Source organism: Pelophylax lessonae (assembly GCF_965119305.1).
Source record: "Pelophylax lessonae genome assembly, chromosome: 8".
Classification (NCBI taxonomy): Eukaryota; Metazoa; Chordata; class Amphibia; order Anura; family Ranidae; genus Pelophylax; species Pelophylax lessonae.
In genome coordinates this window covers 86,131,048-86,149,509 of record NC_138775.1, presented here as the reverse complement: position 1 = coordinate 86,149,509, position 18,462 = coordinate 86,131,048, and the positions used below count along the sequence as shown (strand labels likewise).

Below are 18,462 nucleotides of genomic sequence, written 5' to 3'. Positions count from 1 at the left end.
ACCTCCAGTTTCAGTCAGTACACAATCGCTTTCCTGGCTGTAGTAGAAAATGATGTTATGGTGAAATACAGTGGCAAGACATACCTATAAGTGCCCTTGTAGTGAAGTAGCATCAAGAGTGTTTGTGTTGTTCACTTCAAGGCACCAGATCCACCATTTGTTCTACTAAAATTTGAATCTGAAATCTAGTGTGGATGCTGGTTGTTATATTTCATTTACTGGATTTGTGTGCTTCCTAGAGCCCACACCACACATACATCTGCATACTATAAGGTCCTGATGCTTCTTTTTACTCCTACAATATTGTTTGTGATGCAAAGACATTGCAAAGCAATGGGAAGGATAAGCTTGTAGTGAACTAAACAGACAGTAAAGCAAGGAACAGAGATGTCATTGGAGGAAGTCCCCAATAATGTAAGGCGCTAGTTAAAGATTCAACTCACCATGTTTATCCAAAGCTGAAATACTAGCTTTTTGCACATATTTGTTTTGTTTTTTTATGTATCCTGCAACCCTCAGCTCCAGTGGGTGCAGTATGTAATGGAAGCCTATTGGAATTCCAAACTTAACCACACTTTTTTTTCTAACCTGGCCAGTAGAGAAGGCCTGCATTGGAGCATCGTCAACCAAGGTGGAACGTTAATTATTTGCATATAGAGTGCTGGAGGATCAGGGGCTTCTTGGAATCTGTACTAAACTTAACTACATAAGCGCAGACACCAATGTGTGCCAGTTCCCCTCCACTTCTGGTTCATTATAATCGGCTGGTGCACTCAGTGTTCTAATGCAGGGTCTGCGTCCCTTTAGACGTTTTAAACTCTTAGGGACGGCATAACTGAAATTCCTAGTGGAGGTGCCTAAAATGTGTAACTGTGTGCAGACTTCTGGGAAAATCAGTAAGGCCATCACACTGTCATGTACCTGATAGGAGACCAAGATGATGAAGCTTCTCTTGTATCTCCTGCCAGAGCACCTCTGAAAGTGAGGCAGAGAGTGCAAAGGGACAGGAGGAATACAAGTGCAGGAAGATGTAGCTTGCAGAAATCCGGACTGGAGATGCCAACCAGAACGATACAACAGGACATGTGTTAAAAAAAAAAATTCCATCATTTTTTGTTTATTTAGCAAAAAATTAATAAAAACCCAGTGGTGATTAAATACCACCAAAAGAATGCTCTATTTGTGTGAAAAAAAAATTCTTATGGGTAAAGTGTTGCATGACCACAATTGCCATTCAAATTGTGACAGAGCTAAAAATTGGCCTGGGCAGGAATGGGGGAAAAGTCTATTAAAATGGTTAAATAGGCTGTCTGGCGCCAATACCGACTCTGGGCTTGCACGCGCATCTACGCACACTCCGTGTAGCACGTGCGGAGCTGTGGGCAGAGGTATGTACACTAGCATAAGCACAAGCTAGCTAGCTAAAAGGAATTCCCTGACACACACAAGCAGAAATTAAAATCTCTTGGAGCTTTCTGTACAGAACACCTTCACGCCAAATAAATTACAGCAGATGCAGATTGAAAAGGAAAGGTCATTTTTATTACCAATAAATTACAAAATGGTTTGTAAAGTCATCATATACTGTTTTCTGTATTAATATTTTTTTTTTTATTTGCTGTTTTTTTTCCCCACCAAGTGGAGTTATACTTTGAATACGATATCACCTGTTACGTTTTTACAAATGTATTTCTCTTTTCTAACACCTTTTTGTTTTCTTCTTCCCTTTCTATTGATCCTCTTCCAAGGCATGTTGTATTCATCACAGGTTATTTATAAAAGGTTCTTTTTACATTTAAAATATCCCAAAATGTTGCAACATCAGTTTATAACCTCCCTGTATACTAGCATACTAGTATAACCCGGAACTAGTAATGGCTATATTTCCTCTTGGCATTGGATTGTATACCTTTTGCTTTTGTATTTGGAAATATTTTCTTCATAATGCTAAACACGGGCAGTCCCCGAGTTACAAACATGATAGATTCTGTAGTTTTGTTCTTAAGTTGATTTTGTATGCAAGTTGGAACAGGTAAATTTTTTAAGTGTAACTCCATCCAAACAAATAATGTTTACGTTTTTTTGATAGCATAGGGAATGTTTAACACCCCTGTAACGTTTGTTTTGCTGTCTGTGACCCTGTTGAGAAGATTTTACCCCACTTTCTGTCTGCGACAATTGGATTTAGAAAATTTGGGTTTGTTGAAACAAGAATTGGTGATAAAGCTTCAATGGAGAGTTTTTTTCCCCATGATAACTCTTACAGGAGTGAATTTCTCTTGTAACTCAGGGACTGTATGTACATATAAAACCATATAAATATCACAAGACCGGTATACAAAAGTAAATCTTTCACAAGAGAAATATGAGAGTTGCCTGGCTATTGTGCTGACCCTTTGACTTCAGTGCTTTCCTATTCACTAACGCAGAATGGGCAATCCAGCTAAAGTCAGAGAAATGTCAGAAATCCTCAGTTTTAAATTAGTGGCTCAGATCATAGTATTGAAACGAATGGGTCAGCATGCCAGCCAGCTACTAAGAAGTAGTAATGGTGTCCTCTGTGTTTGTTTCAGTACAGTAAAGAATTCCTTTAGGCCAATTGTATTTACAATTCCTGTGCTGTAAATGAGAGTCCATAAACTTACATTTTGAAGAAGCTGTGTGTCAGATATGAGAAGGCTAATGGTGGAATGGATTGAATAGTTATCTGGACAAAACCTGTCAGTTCCTTCGTTCTAAGAAAATCTGGGGCAATTTGCTTGGTGTAGTTCACTTCATCATCTGTTCCAATGATTTTTACAATTTTGTATTTATATTGTATGTGTATCCCATCAGTTGTCTGAAATCTCAAGTTCTGTTAAAAATCCTCCTACTGGCTATCGAGCTTTAACAAACACTTTAAATGCCATATAGTTTGTAAATTGTACATACATATGTATTTATAACCTCTATGGTTCAAACATTGTTTCCCCAGATGATTCTTGATTATAGTAATTCCAGTTCTCAAGGTGCTGAATTTTTTGATATGCTGGTTAATAGGACTTCCTTTAGAACTTTATTTGTTCCAGAAGATGGCAGCTTTGACAACAATGTAGTAAGTAGAATGAATAACATTTTATAAAGAATGTTTACGTTTATTCAGTACAACTGTGCAATGTGCTATGGTGATTACAAAAATGCACTAACCCCCAGGAACCATCTTTGAAATTGGCTAAAGTCAATAGTTTGCTTTTTACACTACTTTGTTAAATGAACAAGTTGTTCTGTAATATTAATACTCTAAGGGTGTGTTAGCTCATCGTTTCTGATCACAATGAGATCCATTTATAGTAGCGAGGGGAACCATCACATTAAAATGAACATGCCACTAGAAATACTGGTGGCGTAATTGTCAACTTCTTTTAGACGTTACTGAATTCTTAACACCCTTTCATGCTTATCATTTGTATGCACTGACCAACTAGCAATCACCCCTATGTGTTAAAAATGAATCAATCTATTTAAAGTAGTGTACATGGTGCTGCGGTACTCTAAGCAAAAAAACAAATAATCACCAACTTACAATCCAACAAAATCTACAAAGAAAACCTGCGTGGCGAATTGCTAATCTATACTCAAATAGTGCTTCACCTAAAATTAATAATGTAAGCAATACTCTACAATCTAAATATTCAGGCTAATGTGGTGCCACACATAAAAACAATTGTAACAGCAATTATACATATAGTTACAGTATCTCACATAAGTGAGTACACCCCTCACATTTTTGTAAATATTTTATTATATCTTTTCATGTGACAACACTGAAGAAAAAACACTTTGCTACAATGTAGATTAGTGTGTGTACAGCTTGTATAACAGTGTAAATTTGCTGTCCCCTCAAAATAACTCAACACACAGCCATTAATGTCTAAACCGCAGGCAACAAAAATTAGTAAACCCCTAAGTGGAAATGTCCAAATTGGGTCCAAAGTGTCAATATTTTGTGTGGCCACCAATATTTTTCAGCACTGCCTTAACCCTCTTGAGCATGGAGTTAACCAGAGCTTCACAGGTTGCCACTGCCATCCTCTTCTCCTGCATGAGGACATCACGAAGCTGGTGGATGTTAGAGACCTAGCGCTCCTCCACCTTCCATTTGAGGATGCCTCACAGATGCTCGATAGGGTTTAGGTCTGGAGACATGCTTGGCCAGTCCATCACCTTTACCCTCAGCTTCTTTAGCAAAGCAGTGGTCGTCTTGGAGGTGTGTTTGGTGTCATAATAATGTTGGAATACTGCCCTGCTGCCCAGTCTCCGAAAAGAGGGGATCATGCTCTGCTTCAGTATGTCGCAGTACATGTAGCTCCCCAGTGCCGGACCATGACACTCCCACCACCATGGTTGACTTGTAGGCAAGACACACTTGTCTTAGTTCTTCTCACCTGGTTGCAGCCACACACGCTTGACACCATTTGAACCAAATAAGTTTATCTTGGTCTCATCAGACCACAGGACATGGTTCCAGTAATCTATGTCCTTAGTCTGTTGTCCTCAGCAAACTGTGGCCTTTCTTGTGCATCATCTTTAGAAGAGGCTTCCTTCTGGTACGACATCCATGCAGACTAATTTGATGCAGTGTGCGGCGTATGGTCTGAGCACTGGCAGGCTGACCCCCCACCCCTTCAACCTCTGCAGCAATGCTGACAGCACTCATATGTCTATTTCCCAAAGACAACCTCTGGATATGATGCTGAGCATGTGCACTCAACTTCATTGTTCGGCCATGGCAAGGCCTGTTCTGAGTGGAACCTGTCCTGTTAAACCACTGTATGGTCATGACCACCGTGCTACAGCTCAGTTTCAGGGTCTTGGCAATCTTTTTATAGGCCATCTTTATGTAGAGCAACAATTCATTTTTTCAGATTCTCAGGGAGTTCTTTGCCATGCCATGAGGTGCCATGTTGAACTTCAGTGACCAGTACGAGAGAGTGAGAGCGATAACACCAAATTTAACACCCCTGCTCCCCATTCACACCTGAGACCTTGTAACACTAACGAGCCACATGACACTGGGAGGGAAAATGGCTAATTTGGTCCAATTTGGACATGTTCACCTAGGGGTGTACTCACTTTTGTTGTCAACGGTTTAGACATTAATGGCTGTGTGTTATTTTAAGAGGACAGAAAATTTACACGCTTATACAAGCTGTACATTCACTACTTTACATTGCAGAAAAGTGTATTTTATTCAGTGTTGTCACATGAAAAGATATAAAATATTTACAAAAATGTGAGGGGTGTACTCACTTTTGTGAGATACTGTAAATACATATAGTATTAAAAAGCCGCTCCACCCAAAACTGGTGATTCAAATAATGCTCCACCTTAAATTAGACCTATATAGATACAATAGTCCATGAATATTAGGGAAAAAACTTGACAGTCCCAAGTACTCCTGTCAGGATCTGTGTCATTACATGGGTCACCTGCTGGTGGCACTGTTGTTCCTGGAACTGAGGGGCGCAGTTCCAGGGCCCACCAGCGGGTGTCTCCCAGCAGCTGGACTGTTCTTTTAATTAAGCTGCACCTGAGGAGGACTGCTGAGGGAATATAAGCCCGCCCTTCACTGAGGCTCAGGGCTTCAGTATTTTCTCTGCTAGCCGTGTCCCTGTCTGAAACCTGTATCCTGAAACCTGTATCCTGAAACCTGAAACCTGTATCCTGATCCTGAGTCCTGTTCCCTGCATCCTGCTTCCTGTACCTGGCTCCCTGCTTTCCTTGTCTCCTGTCCCTGTCCTGTCCTGCTATTGTTTGCTCCATCCCTTTGTATATAGTTTGTTAGGTTCTATTGGGGTTTTGTACTGTTATCATTTATATTTTGTTTACTTGTTTATGGTCACTGGTGTTGGTATTGGAGTGTGTCATTTTGCTTAATAAACTTATTTACATCTTTATCCATCTGGGTCCTGATTCCTTGGTGCAGCCAACTGATCTGATCACCCTTGCTGGATGCCTGCATGTGGTATCCCTGACAGAATACTGAAGCCACTAACGATCAGGTCGGTTGCACCTGGGAATTAGGAATTTTCTGGTTGTTGCAAGATGCAGTCAGAGGAGGTCTTTTATTTTTCTTTGCTTGTAACAGAAGACAGGGAATATTGTCGCCAAATTTTGAAAACTTACACTAGCGAGCAGTTGTTGGAATGCATCCGTCTGGCCCACTCGTTTGTTGACAAAGGCAGAGTTTTGTTCAAAGAGATTCAGCCACTTATTCAGCTCTGTGCAGAGTTGGCTTTATCTAATACCCCTAAGGGTGGTGATGATTATTCTCCTCCTTTTAGTGTCTCTCAGGTGGTATCTCTTGTGTGGCTCTTGGAAGATGATAAACCCTATTTTATTGAACATTATTCAGTGTATTCTCCAGAGGCCCTGTTGGATTGCATGAATGCTGTATATTCTCTAATCAGACAAGGGGGTTGTAAATTGAGTTTTGTTCAGGCCTTATTGCAAACCTGGTCAGATCTTTCCAATTTAGCATCAGCTAACTCACACCAATCCACTTCTGCCTCTGGACACCAGTTTTCTCAAAGTTTATCCTCTCCGTTACCCGTAGCAACCACAGCTGCAGTTAGGTATGGTTTGCTTTCCACTGCTTGTTCATATCCTGGCTTAACGAGTTGCACTTTTCCTGCATTTAACTCTGTGAAAACTTCCTCTACTACTCTGTTGCCTCTAGCAACCTCTCAGAAATTCTCCTCTGTAACTGTCTCTCCTTTTCCACCATCTCCCAATACTGCCATTTCGCTTCCATCTACTTCACAATCTATTCATAGCCCTGCAACCACTAGCAAGATTTCTGTATCTAAACCTAAAAAGAAAAGGAGATTTTTCCCAACACATACAATTATACCTGTTACCCAGCCTGCTGATCCAGTGCCCGCTGATCTGGTGCCTCCTACTGAGCCTGTTGATCCAGTGCCCACTGATCCGGTGCCTCCTACTGAGCCTGCTGATCCAGTGCCCGCTGTTCTGATGCCTGTTGTTCCAGTGCCTGCTGATCCAGTGCCCACTGATCCGGTGCCTCCTACTGAGCCTGCTGATCCAGTGCCCACTGTTCTGATGCCTGCTGTTCCAGTGCCTGCTGATCTGGTGCCTCCTACTGAGCCCGCTGATCCTGTACCTGCTGTTCCGGTGCCCGCTGATCCGGTGCCTCCTACTGAGCCTGCTGATCCAGTGCCCACTGATCCGTTGCCTTCTACTGAGCCTGCTGATCCAGTGCCCGCTGTTCTGATGCCTGTTGTTCCAGTGCCCGCTGATCCAGTGCCCACTGATCTGGTGCCTCCTACTGAGCCTGCTGATCCAGTGCCCACTGTTCTGATGCCTGCTGTTACAGTGCCCGCTGATCTGGTGCCTCCTACTGAGCCTGCTGATCCAGTGCCTGCTGTTCTGATGCCTTCTGATCCAGTGCCCGCTGATCTGGTGCCTCTTACTGAGCCTGTTGATCCAGTGCCTGCTGTTCTGATGCCTGCTGATCCAGTGCCCGCTGATCTGGTGCCTCTTACTGAGCCTGTTGATCCAGTGCCCACTGATCCGGTGCCTCCTACTGAGCCTGCTGATCCAGTGCCCGCTGTTCTGATGCCTGTTGTTCCAGTGCCTGCTGATCCAGTGCCCACTGATCCGGTGCCTCCTACTGAGCCTGCTGATCCAGTGCCCACTGTTCTGATGCCCGCTGTTCCAGTGCCCGCTGATCTGGTGCCTCCTACTGAGCCCGCTGATCCAGTGCCTGCTGTTCCGGTGCCCGCTGATCCAGTGCCTCCTACTGAGCCTGCTGACCCAGTGCCCACTGATCCGGTACCTTCTACTGAGCCTGCTGATCCAGTGCCCGTTGTTCTGACGCCTGTTGTTCCAGTGCCCACTGATCCGGTGCCTCCTACTGAGCCTGCTGATCCAGTGCCCACTGTTCTGATGCCTGCTGTTACAGTGCCCGCTTGTCTGGTGCCTCCGACTGAGCCTGCTGATCCAGTGCCTGCTGTTCTGATGCCTGCTGATCCAGTGCCCGCTGATCTGGTGCCTCTTAATGAGCCTGTTGATCCAGTGCCCACTGATCCGGTGCCTCCTACTGAGCCTGCTGATCCAGTGCTCGCTGTTCTGATGCCTGTTGTTCCAGTGCCCGCTGATCCAGTGCCCACTGATCCGGTGCCTCCTACTGAGCCTGCTGATCCAGTGCCCACTGTTCTGATGCCTGCTGTTCCAGTGCCCGCTGATCTGGTGCCTCCTACTGAGCCCGCTGATCCAGTGCCTTCTATTCCGGTGCCCTCTGATCCAGTGCCGCCTACTGAGCCTGCTGATCCAGTGCCCTTTGAGCCGGTGCCTTCTACTGAGCCTGCTGATCCAGTGCCCGCTGTTCTGAAGCCTGTTGTTCCAGTGCCCACTGATCCGGTGCCTCCTACTGAGCCTGCTGATCCAGTGCCTGCTGTTACATTGCCCGCTGATCTGGTGCCTTCTACTGAGCCTGCTGATCCAGTGCCCACTGATCCGGTGCCTCCTACTGAGCCTGCTGATCCAGTGCCTGCTGTTCTAATGCCTGCTGGTCCAGTGCCTGCTGATCCGGTGCCTCCTACTGAGCCTGCTGATCCAGTGCCCGCTGTTCTGGTGCCCGCTGTTCTGGTGACCACTACCCAGTCTGCTGACCCAGTGCTTGCTGTTCCAGTGCCCGCTGACCCAGTGCCTGCTGTTCCGGTGCCTGCTGATCCGGTGTCTCTTACTCAGCCCGCTGATCCGGTGCCAGCTGATCCCGTGCCCGCTGTTCTGGTGACCACTACTGTGCCTGCTGATCCTGTGCCTGCTGATCATGTGTCTGCTGATCCTGTGCCTGCTGATCCTTTGCCCGCTGACCCAGTGCTTGCTGTTCCGGTGCCTGCTGACCCAGTGTTTGCTGATCCAGTGCCTGCTGAGCCACGGTCTGCCGCCCTGTTTGATGTGCCACTGTCTGTTGCCCAGCCTGGTGTGCCACTGCCGGATATCCTGCATGCCGCTGGCGCTCCCCTGCTTGATGTCCAGCTTGCCTTCAGTCCCAGTGTTGGGACATGTGTTGCAATGAGGGCAGGTGTATCCCTAATGTTACGCCTCTTCAGGAACTTGACCTGTGGGGTGCCAAGACGGCTTCCAGACCCTGGTGGTGGGGCGCATGATCAATTGCTGGACTCTGGTGGCACGCCTTCCGGCAAGTTAAAGGACTTTGGCCTAGAGAGTGCTAGAAGACCCGCAGACATGGAGGGGAGACCTTTTTGGACTTTTGGGGTAGAAGCACAATGGAGCGTCCGGAGGCCGCTCCTTAAAGGGGGGGAACTGTCAGGATCTGTGTCATTACATGGGTCACCTGCTGGTGGCACTGTTGTTCCTGGAACTGAGGGGCGCAGTTCCAGGGCCCACCAGCGGGTGTCTCCCAGCAGCTGGACTGTTCTTTTAATTAAGCTGCACCTGAGGAGGACTGCTGAGGGAATATAAGCCCGCCCTTCACTGAGGCTCAGGGCTTCAGTATTTTCTCTGCTAGCCGTGTCCCTGTCTGAAACCTGTATCCTGAAACCTGTATCCTGAAACCTGAAACCTGTATCCTGATCCTGAGTCCTGTTCCCTGCATCCTGCTTCCTGTACCTGGCTCCCTGCTTTCCTTGTCTCCTGTCCCTGTCCTGTCCTGCTATTGTTTGCTCCATCCCTTTGTATATAGTTTGTTAGGTTCTATTGGGGTTTTGTACTGTTATCATTTATATTTTGTTTACTTGTTTATGGTCACTGGTGTTGGTATTGGAGTGTGTCATTTTGCTTAATAAACTTATTTACATCTTTATCCATCTGGGTCCTGATTCCTTGGTGCAGCCAACTGATCTGATCACCCTTGCTGGATGCCTGCATGTGGTATCCCTGACAACTCCACTCAAGCTTGGAAAAACAATTTTGCTTCACCTCTCCCCCTTTTGTGTAGTGAGCCTCTCACCTGGTAAAGTGAACCTATCTAAAATTACATTCACACAGCTGCACAGGGGCTGCCACCGGCAAGAATACACACAGTGTGTGCAACCAGCAGCAGTTCTTGTACAAATTAATAGTTGGCACTACAGGCGTTCACATGTAACCGCTCATCTGCATGGTTACATGCAAATTGAGCCTCCGACCGACCCTGGAGTTCTGTCTGCACACAAACTGGCCCAAGCTAATCGTCCGGTTTGCGTATGCGGCCATAGCATAGAGAGTTGCTGCGTCCAGAGATTGTGTTTCGCCACCTCTGAACACAAAAAACTATGCACCCCTGCTTGCCTTTGTGAATGAAGCCTAAATGAATTCACAGCAGCAGTGCCTGCATATCTATTATGGTGAGTTCACTTTAAAAGGTTCGTTCGCAAGTATAATTTTATGCCTTTTTTTAAACATTTTTTACATTACCCTAATTTCAACTCCATGTGTCAGAATCTGTTATTTTATATATTAGGTATTACTTCAACTTATCTGTGGCTAAATATGTTTTTTATCCTAGTATGAGGTATCTCTTCACCTCCTCTATGGATAAATCTGTTCTTTTATGTCTGCATATGAGATATCACTTCACGTTCTCCATGGGTAAATCTGTTCTATATATTAGTATGAGCTATCTATTCACTCCCTCTATGGGTAAATCTGTTCTAAATATAAGTATGAGCTATCTATTCACTTCCTCTATGGATAAATCTGTTCTCTTATGTCTTCATGTGAGATATCTCTTCACCTCCTCTATGGGTAAATCTGTTCTATATATTAGTATGAGCTATCTATTCACTCCCTCTATGGGTAAATCTGTTCTATATATTAGTATGAGCTATCTATTCACTCCCTCTATGGGTAAATCTGTTCTCTATATTAGTATGAGCTATCTATTCACTTCCTCTATGGATAAATCTGTTCTCTTATGTCTTCATGTGAGATATCTCTTCACCTCCTCTATGGGTAAATCTGTTCTATATATTAGTATGAGCTATCTATTCACTCCCTCTATGGGTAAATCTGTTCTATATATTAGTAGGAGCTATCTATTCACTTCCTCTATGGATAAATCTGTTCTCTTATGTCTTCATAGGAGATATCTATTCACCTCCTCTAGGGGTAAATCTGTTCTATATATTTTAGTATGAACTATCACTTCATCTCCTCTATGGGTAAATCTGTTAACTTATATCTTAGTATGAGATATCACTTCATCTTCCCTGTGTGTGAACCTCTTCTCTTCTCACTTCACATGTCAAATCAGATCTCTTATATCTTCCTTATAAATGACCCATTTTATTTTTTTTAACAGACAATAACATGGCGGGATTTAGAACATCACATCTCTAAACTGGACATTTCACTTCCATATTCAAATCTGACAAATGGTACTACATTGCTTTCTAACACAGGATACAATCTTTCCATCTCTGAGTTCCTCAGTAATTGCTCTCAACCTCCAGTAAGTAGATATTGGATATTTCTAATGAATGAGTGTATAAAAATGACACTGTGCATTTTTTAGGGGATGATATTGTCAATTTTTTAACATTTGCTCCAGCAAGCAATATACGCAGTATGTCTTTTTATATATTATGGTAGCAAATTGAAAAGCTGAAGAAGTTCCACTGAGGGCTCTTAGTAGGTTTTATTGAAATATAATGTGGGGTATAAGCAATGGAGTAGAATATAAAACTCTGTAGTTTTGCACTATAGTACATACAGTATACAGACCTACAAAGGGGCTACCATGATAAAAATCTCCAAGTTACAGACTGTGGAGTTGAATTACTAAAACTGGAGAATGCAAAATCTGGTGCAGCTCTGCACAGAAACCAATCAGCTTGAGAAACCTGTACTGCCCCCCATACTTGCCTGTACAGGGGATTGCAAAAGGCTGATATAATGTCAAATACAGGTACTTATGCTACTGGTATTTACAAATTACATATGACAGTTTTTAATGAATATATAATACATATGATGATGTTTAATGAATATATATATATACTACATATGATGGTTTTTATTGAATATATAACTGCATTGATTTGTGTTTTATAGCTGCTTGGAGTTCTGCTTTTATATTGGAAATAAAAAAACCCTCATAAAACTCCTTGCACTAATTTAAATGGCACTGTCTTCTATATGTGGACCCATCTAATGCCAAAAATATGTTCACTATTGTCATTACTATCTACCTCTTCATTTAACACTGTTTTGGTAATCTTTTTAATTTTGAAACAGTGTTCTAAGGTTGTAAACGGCAAAATGATTATTCAGTGGGATATCCCTGCCTTTAATGGAATCATACATATTATTCGTGGACCATTAATTGCACCAATTTTACAGGTAAATAAACCCTATTTTATGCATATGACAGCTGAAACCCTGATATATGAGCTTGGACATTGCTGCTTTTCTTACATATAACAAATACTTCCATATAAGTAACACATGCAATTGTTCTAAATTCTTGAAATGTCCCAGCCTGGTACACACTGCTAGTTTATTTTTGTTTAACCCAACAGGGCTGAATGAAAAAAAACTGGCAGCACAGGAGGAGCTGCTGTACTAACCTTGCAATGCTAGTACAGCGATCTCCACTGCTGTGCTATTGTGTTCTGATAGGGGGACTGCCCCCCTCTAGAACACTACCATGGCTGAGAGCTCTTATCGGGAGCCGATTGGCAGATCTCTTTCAGTCATGCCCCTTTGCCAGAAGGCGGCTTCTGTTGGACTAGAAGTACACACGGGATGAATGTCGGCCGGTTTCTATTGAACCGGCTGATGCTGCCCAACATTCGGCTCGTGTGTACTAGGCTTAACAATATGTGTGCTATTATGTATGTTTTGCAGTGTCTACAGGGTTAAGCATAGCTATTGTTTTCTCTGATTAAATGTCATTACAAACAAAAGTTAATTTCCTAATGCGATTTGTACTTTTAGGAGATTGCAGACAGCCAGATATCACATCCTGTAACTGCAGGGTTGGTAATAGCAATAGTAATTGCACTGATTGCTGCTGCTGCTGTTGGTTACCTCTACTACCGAAAGCAGAATGATGGTTTTCAATTCCGACATTTCAAGGTTGGTCATCATTTACTAAACTATGTTCCTAATGTTTTACCTTTAGGAGAGCACCTGTACCACTAATGAACCCAAAGATGGCATTTGATGTCATCAGGCTGGTTATGTGCCTCAGTAACCATTTGTAGGTTATTCATGCGAATGAGAAAAGGTCAGTAGAGGCCTCCACAAGTAAACCAAGCATATTTGTTGACCCCCCAGGGCAATTAATCGTAAGGGCCAATGCAAGCCTAAGGACATCAGTATTGTAAACAAATTTACAAAATAAATGAATGTACCTTGTACTTAAAATATTGTACCTTTCCACAAGGGTTGTAAAGAAGGAACTGGCAAATATGGGCCAACAAGTTTAACAACTGTAGTAGTACAATAATTGTAATCACTGCTAAAAAGAAGGATCAATGATCAATAAAACATACAGCTTGCTAATTCCAAAGCACCATAGCTTTACTAAGAGCTAATCATGTTAGACTAATCAGATTAAATTTCTGACTATATAATAAATGTTTTGGACTAGGTTGGTTAAGTGGCCTATTTTGATTTCAGCAAAGCATTTGATACAGTTCCACATAATTATTTTATAATAAACCTGCCTAAGGTAGCACTTAAGCTTTCAGTGGTTCAGTGGAAAGCAGTTGGGTAAAAGATCAGTATCTGAGTGTGGTTGAAAATAGGGTTCATTTGGAATAGACCAGTCACTAGTGGTATTCCACAAAGCTCCGTACTAGGTCCTGTTATATTAAAGGTACACTCACACCAGTAATAAGATAAAACAACTACAGAGACAGCCAACAAAAATAGTGAATGGTCTGGAAGATAAAACATATCAAGAGAGACTGCAGGAACCTAATATGTACAGTCTTGAGAAAAGAAGGGAAAGGGGAGACATTTACAGCAAACCTGAGTATTTTTTTACTGAAAGAGTAGTTGATTCTTGGAACAGACTTTAGCAGAAGTCAACATTTACTAAATGTAAACATGCTTGGCACAAACGGAGATCTTTTCTAAGACAAAAAGGTTAAAAATAATTTTTCTTTTTTTTTTTGCTTTCAATCTTCTGTTTCTGGAACCCCTAAAAGCCATTAAAACACAATACATACTTTTCTCAAACTGAAATAGAGCCAGCCCAAAAATCTGCCAAATAGAGTTTCATTATAGATCTATCTGTTGGATAGACCCACATCTGAATGATACAAGTTGGAATTCCTACTGCATATAATAAAAAGGTCAAAGTGCACGTGGCTTTGCACTTTAATATTTAATGTGGTTTACCATCTCTCGTTTGTCCAGAATATAATTTCCCCAGTCATCCTCCAGGACGGTCACATGAGAGAGATGGCTCCTCCTCCTACAGGAAACACAAGCACAGTTAGGTTTAAAAGGCCGCCTCCCAGGCTGCCCCACAGTTCTTGTGTTTCCTGTCCTGCTTACACAAGCATGGCTTCTAAAACATCCCCTGTTTGTTATTTTTCTTTCCCCTATCCTGGGCAGGCGTCCTGGGATACCTTCTCCTTCCACCAGCCTGGGCCGATAAGATTATCAGGCAGGCAGGTACCAGTAATGGGGGCGAAGGAGGAGGACTTCCGAGGGGGAGGAGGGGGTTGCAAATACCCTCTTCTCTCTCTTCCTTATTGGGGCGGATACAGGTGGGAGACCTGAGGCCAGGTGCTCTCCAGGGAATCTGCCTCACCTGCTTACCTTGCTCCACGGGGACTGAGGAGAAGCCGACCTATGAGGGGACCATGCGGCCAGCCGGAGGCCGCACCTGAGCCGCGCGCCATACCCTTCGGAGAGGTCTGTTCCACGCTGGGCTCCCGATGGAGTAACCAGCGTATACTGCAGCAGCCAGCGTCGCCGCTGTCGCGGCGGATATGACGCAACTAAAATGGCGCCGCCACCGGAAGTGGGGCGGCGGCCATTTTGGAAGTGGGCAAAAGCGCCGGAAATGGCGGAGAAAGCGCCAAACGAGTCCCCGGCGGGAAATTCGTTTTCAAAAGGCGCCAACCCGCACATACAGGCGGACTACTCGCAGGCAAGTCAAGTTGCTGCAGGATTCCTTCCCTCCAGGCGGTCCTAATGGCGGAGGACCAGTCCCTACTACCAGAGGCTGTTGCATGTGGCCCCAGCCTGAGTATGGTAAGTGGAGGGAAGGGGAAGAGCAGGGGACAACTCCATCGCTCTCACGGGTTACCCCGCCCCCCACCCCCCCCCCCCCCCGGAAAAAAAAAAAAAAAAAAAAAGGGGGGGGGGGAACCCAGGGGGGGGGGGGGGAGTCGGTGGTAGTCCCCTCATAAGGGGGGTAAAGGGGGTAAGCACCCTTGAGGGACGGGCGATAATGGGGTTTTTATCTCTCTCTGCTTTCCCCTTCTACAGCTCAAACCCACAGAGGCTACAGAAACAGCGACTAAACCTAAGAAGAAGTACTGCCGCATCTGCGGAACAAAAATCCCAACGGATTCAAACAAACTATTATGCCCCAAGTGCATTAAGAAAGTTATTGGTGAAGAATCCAAGCCGCTAGGGAAAGATTTTCTTGATTTCAAGAAAGAAGTCTCATCCACGCTAAAAGCACTACAATCATCCATAGATGGGATGAGACAGGCGGACCAACCATCCACGTCAGGATACCGCACAAAAACGACAAGAGTTCAAACGGTCACTAGGGCAGTGGAAGAATCCTCAGATTCAGACTCCCAAGATGAGGAAGGAGAACTCCTAGGAGACAGTTCGGATTCAGAAGGGCATGACAGTGGGGTTCAAGAAAAAGTGACCAGACACCTATTCCCATCGGAAGAGACGGAGGAACTTCTAAAGGCAATATACGTAACAGAAGACCTACAAGAAAAGGAAGAAACAAGATCAGTAAGAGACCGACTATATAGAGGACTTCAGGTGCCGAAGACGCGTACCTTCCCAGTCCACCACTCCCTAGAAGGGATCATCAAGAAGGAATGGGAATGTCCAGAAAACAAACTTTTTTTCCCGAAGGCTTTGAAAAAGAGATTCCCCTTTGATGAAGCAGTTGAGGTTTGGGCCAAATGCCCAAAAATTGACGCACCCCTAGCCAAAGTATCAAAAAAGTCGGACCTGTCCTTCGAAGACATGGGCCACTTAAAAGACCCGATGGATAAGAAGATCGACGTGACGCTTCGGAGGGCTTATGAAGCAGGGGCAGCATCCTTTCAGCCTAGTATGGCCAATACCTGTGTGGCTAGGAATGTGTCATTCTGGCTCGAACAGCTTAGGGGACAGCTGGAAAAGGTCCCGGGGAGCGAAGAAGCTCAGGATTCCCTACTCTTAATAGAGAAGGGGGTGGCCTACATGGCAGATGCAGCAGCAGAAGGAGTACGAATCGCAGCCAGAACTACTGGCCTGGTAAACTCTGCAAGAAGAGCCCTCTGGCTTAAAACCTGGGAGGGGGATTATGCGTCTAGGAATAAACTGTGTGGTATCCCCTTCGACGGGAAGCTACTTTTTGGCCAGGAACTGGACAAGGTCCTGGAAAGGTCAGCAGACAAATCAAAAGGATTCCCCGCCAAGAAGAAGGAAAAACAGAAAAAGTTTTTTCGTCGCCCAAGAGGCGACACACAACCCAAAGGGGGAAAACCCAATACCCAGAAGAAGTGGGTATACAATAAAGGCAGGGGTAGACCAAACAACCTCTTCCAGAACAACAGCAGCAATGTCGGCAAGCCTCAGTGACGCCAGAAGGCCGGTAGGGGGGAAACTGAGATTTTTCTCTCCCCAATGGGAAGAATTCTGCACCAATCATTTCATAGTGAATATCATCAAGGAAGGTTACAAGATAGAGTTTGTAACAAATCCTCCCCACAAATTTCGGGTAACCTCTCTACCAGGAACACCTCCGGCAAAGGAAGCCTGGGATATATCCATATCAAACCTACTACAGGAGGAGGTAATAAAGGAGATACCCTTAGCGCATCAAGGGGAAGGGTTTTTCTCCAGAGTCTTTCTAAGACCAAAACCTTCAGGCAAACATCGCCTAATCCTGAACCTCAAGGACCTCAACCGAAGAGTAAGGTACAGGAGGTTCAAGATGGAGTCCATCTTCTCAGTGAGGACGCTACTTCCCGAAGATGCGTTTTTGGTAACACTAGATCTCCAAGACGCTTACCTACATGTGCCCATACACATAAAACATCAAAAGTTTCTGAGGTTCGCAACCAAGTCGGGGTCAAGGGTGCGTCTTTTTCAGTTCCAGGCACTCCCATTCGGAATCTCCTCGGCACCAAGAATCTTTACCAAGATCATGGCAGAGGTGGTCCAGGTCCTCAGAGTAAAAGGAGTCCAGATTATTCCCTACTTGGACGATTTCCTGATATACGGCAAGTCAGAGGCAGAAGTGTTGGGAAGTCTCAGAACAACAGAGAACTTCCTAACATCTCTGGGGTGGGTGATCAACACCCAGAAATCAAACAGAGTCCCTTCACAAGAGACAGTGTTCCTGGGTTACCGGGTCAACACAGTAACACAAAAAATCCTGTTACCAGAGAACAAGATTGTGAAGCTTCAAGAAGCTACAAAACGCCTGATAGACCTACGCCAGATATCAAGAAGAGAAACTATGATGGTACTAGGCCTCATGTCATCAGCCATCCCTGCAGTGCAGTGGGCTCAATTCCACATGAGACCCCTACAGAGACATCTTCTGAGTCACTGGAATGGGAAGACCGCGGAGCTGGACGGTTTAATACAGATCCCACCATTGGTAAAGAAGTCGCTAACCTGGTGGCTAAAGGGAGACTTATTATCTCAAGGGAGACTCTGGATGCCGACAGTACAGATCAGGATAACGACGGACGCAAGCCTCTTCGGTTGGGGAGCCCACATAGGACACCAGGTAAGACAAGGAACCTGGTGCCACTCTGGGGAGGAAGTATCCTCAAACATGAGGGAACTGGCGGCCGTAAGAGAGGCACTGATAGGATTCCAACAAGAGACAAAAGGGAAACATGTCCAAATCCAGTCAGACAACATGACGACAGTCTCTTACATCAACCACCAAGGTGGTACACGCTCAAAGCCCCTGATGAGAATAGCGCAGGAAATCCTATCGGAAGCGGAAGCAAACCTCTTATCCATTTCGGCAGTGCATATAAAGGGATCAGCAAATGTACTGGCAGACCTACTGAGCAGAAAGCAACTGGACCCAGCAGAGTGGGAACTAGATCAACAGGTTTTCAATCTGCTGGTACAAAAGTGGGGCACTCCGGAGGTGGACCTGTTCGCCACAGCGAACAACAGAAAAGTAAGGTCATTCTTCTCCCTACACAAGGAAAGAGAAGCGCTGGGCATAGATGCCCTAGCATTTCCCTGGAACTTTCGCCTGGCATACGCATTTCCACCGATACAACT

General features: G+C 44.6%; 1 protein-coding gene across 1 annotated transcript in view; it reads left to right on the top strand.

Moving 5' to 3' along the window:
• STAB1 (stabilin 1) overlaps window positions 1-18,462 on the top strand; it is a gene marked incomplete at its 3' end in the record, with an annotated part of 476,721 nt that overhangs the window by 430,728 nt on the left and 27,531 nt on the right. Inside the window, exons 63-66 of the mRNA XM_082266286.1 lie at window positions 2,975-3,094; window positions 11,309-11,458; window positions 12,244-12,348; window positions 12,946-13,086. Of these exons, the coding sequence (XP_082122412.1) occupies window positions 2,975-3,094; window positions 11,309-11,458; window positions 12,244-12,348; window positions 12,946-13,086 (516 nt within the window). The remainder of the gene's footprint in view (window positions 1-2,974; window positions 3,095-11,308; window positions 11,459-12,243; window positions 12,349-12,945; window positions 13,087-18,462) is intronic.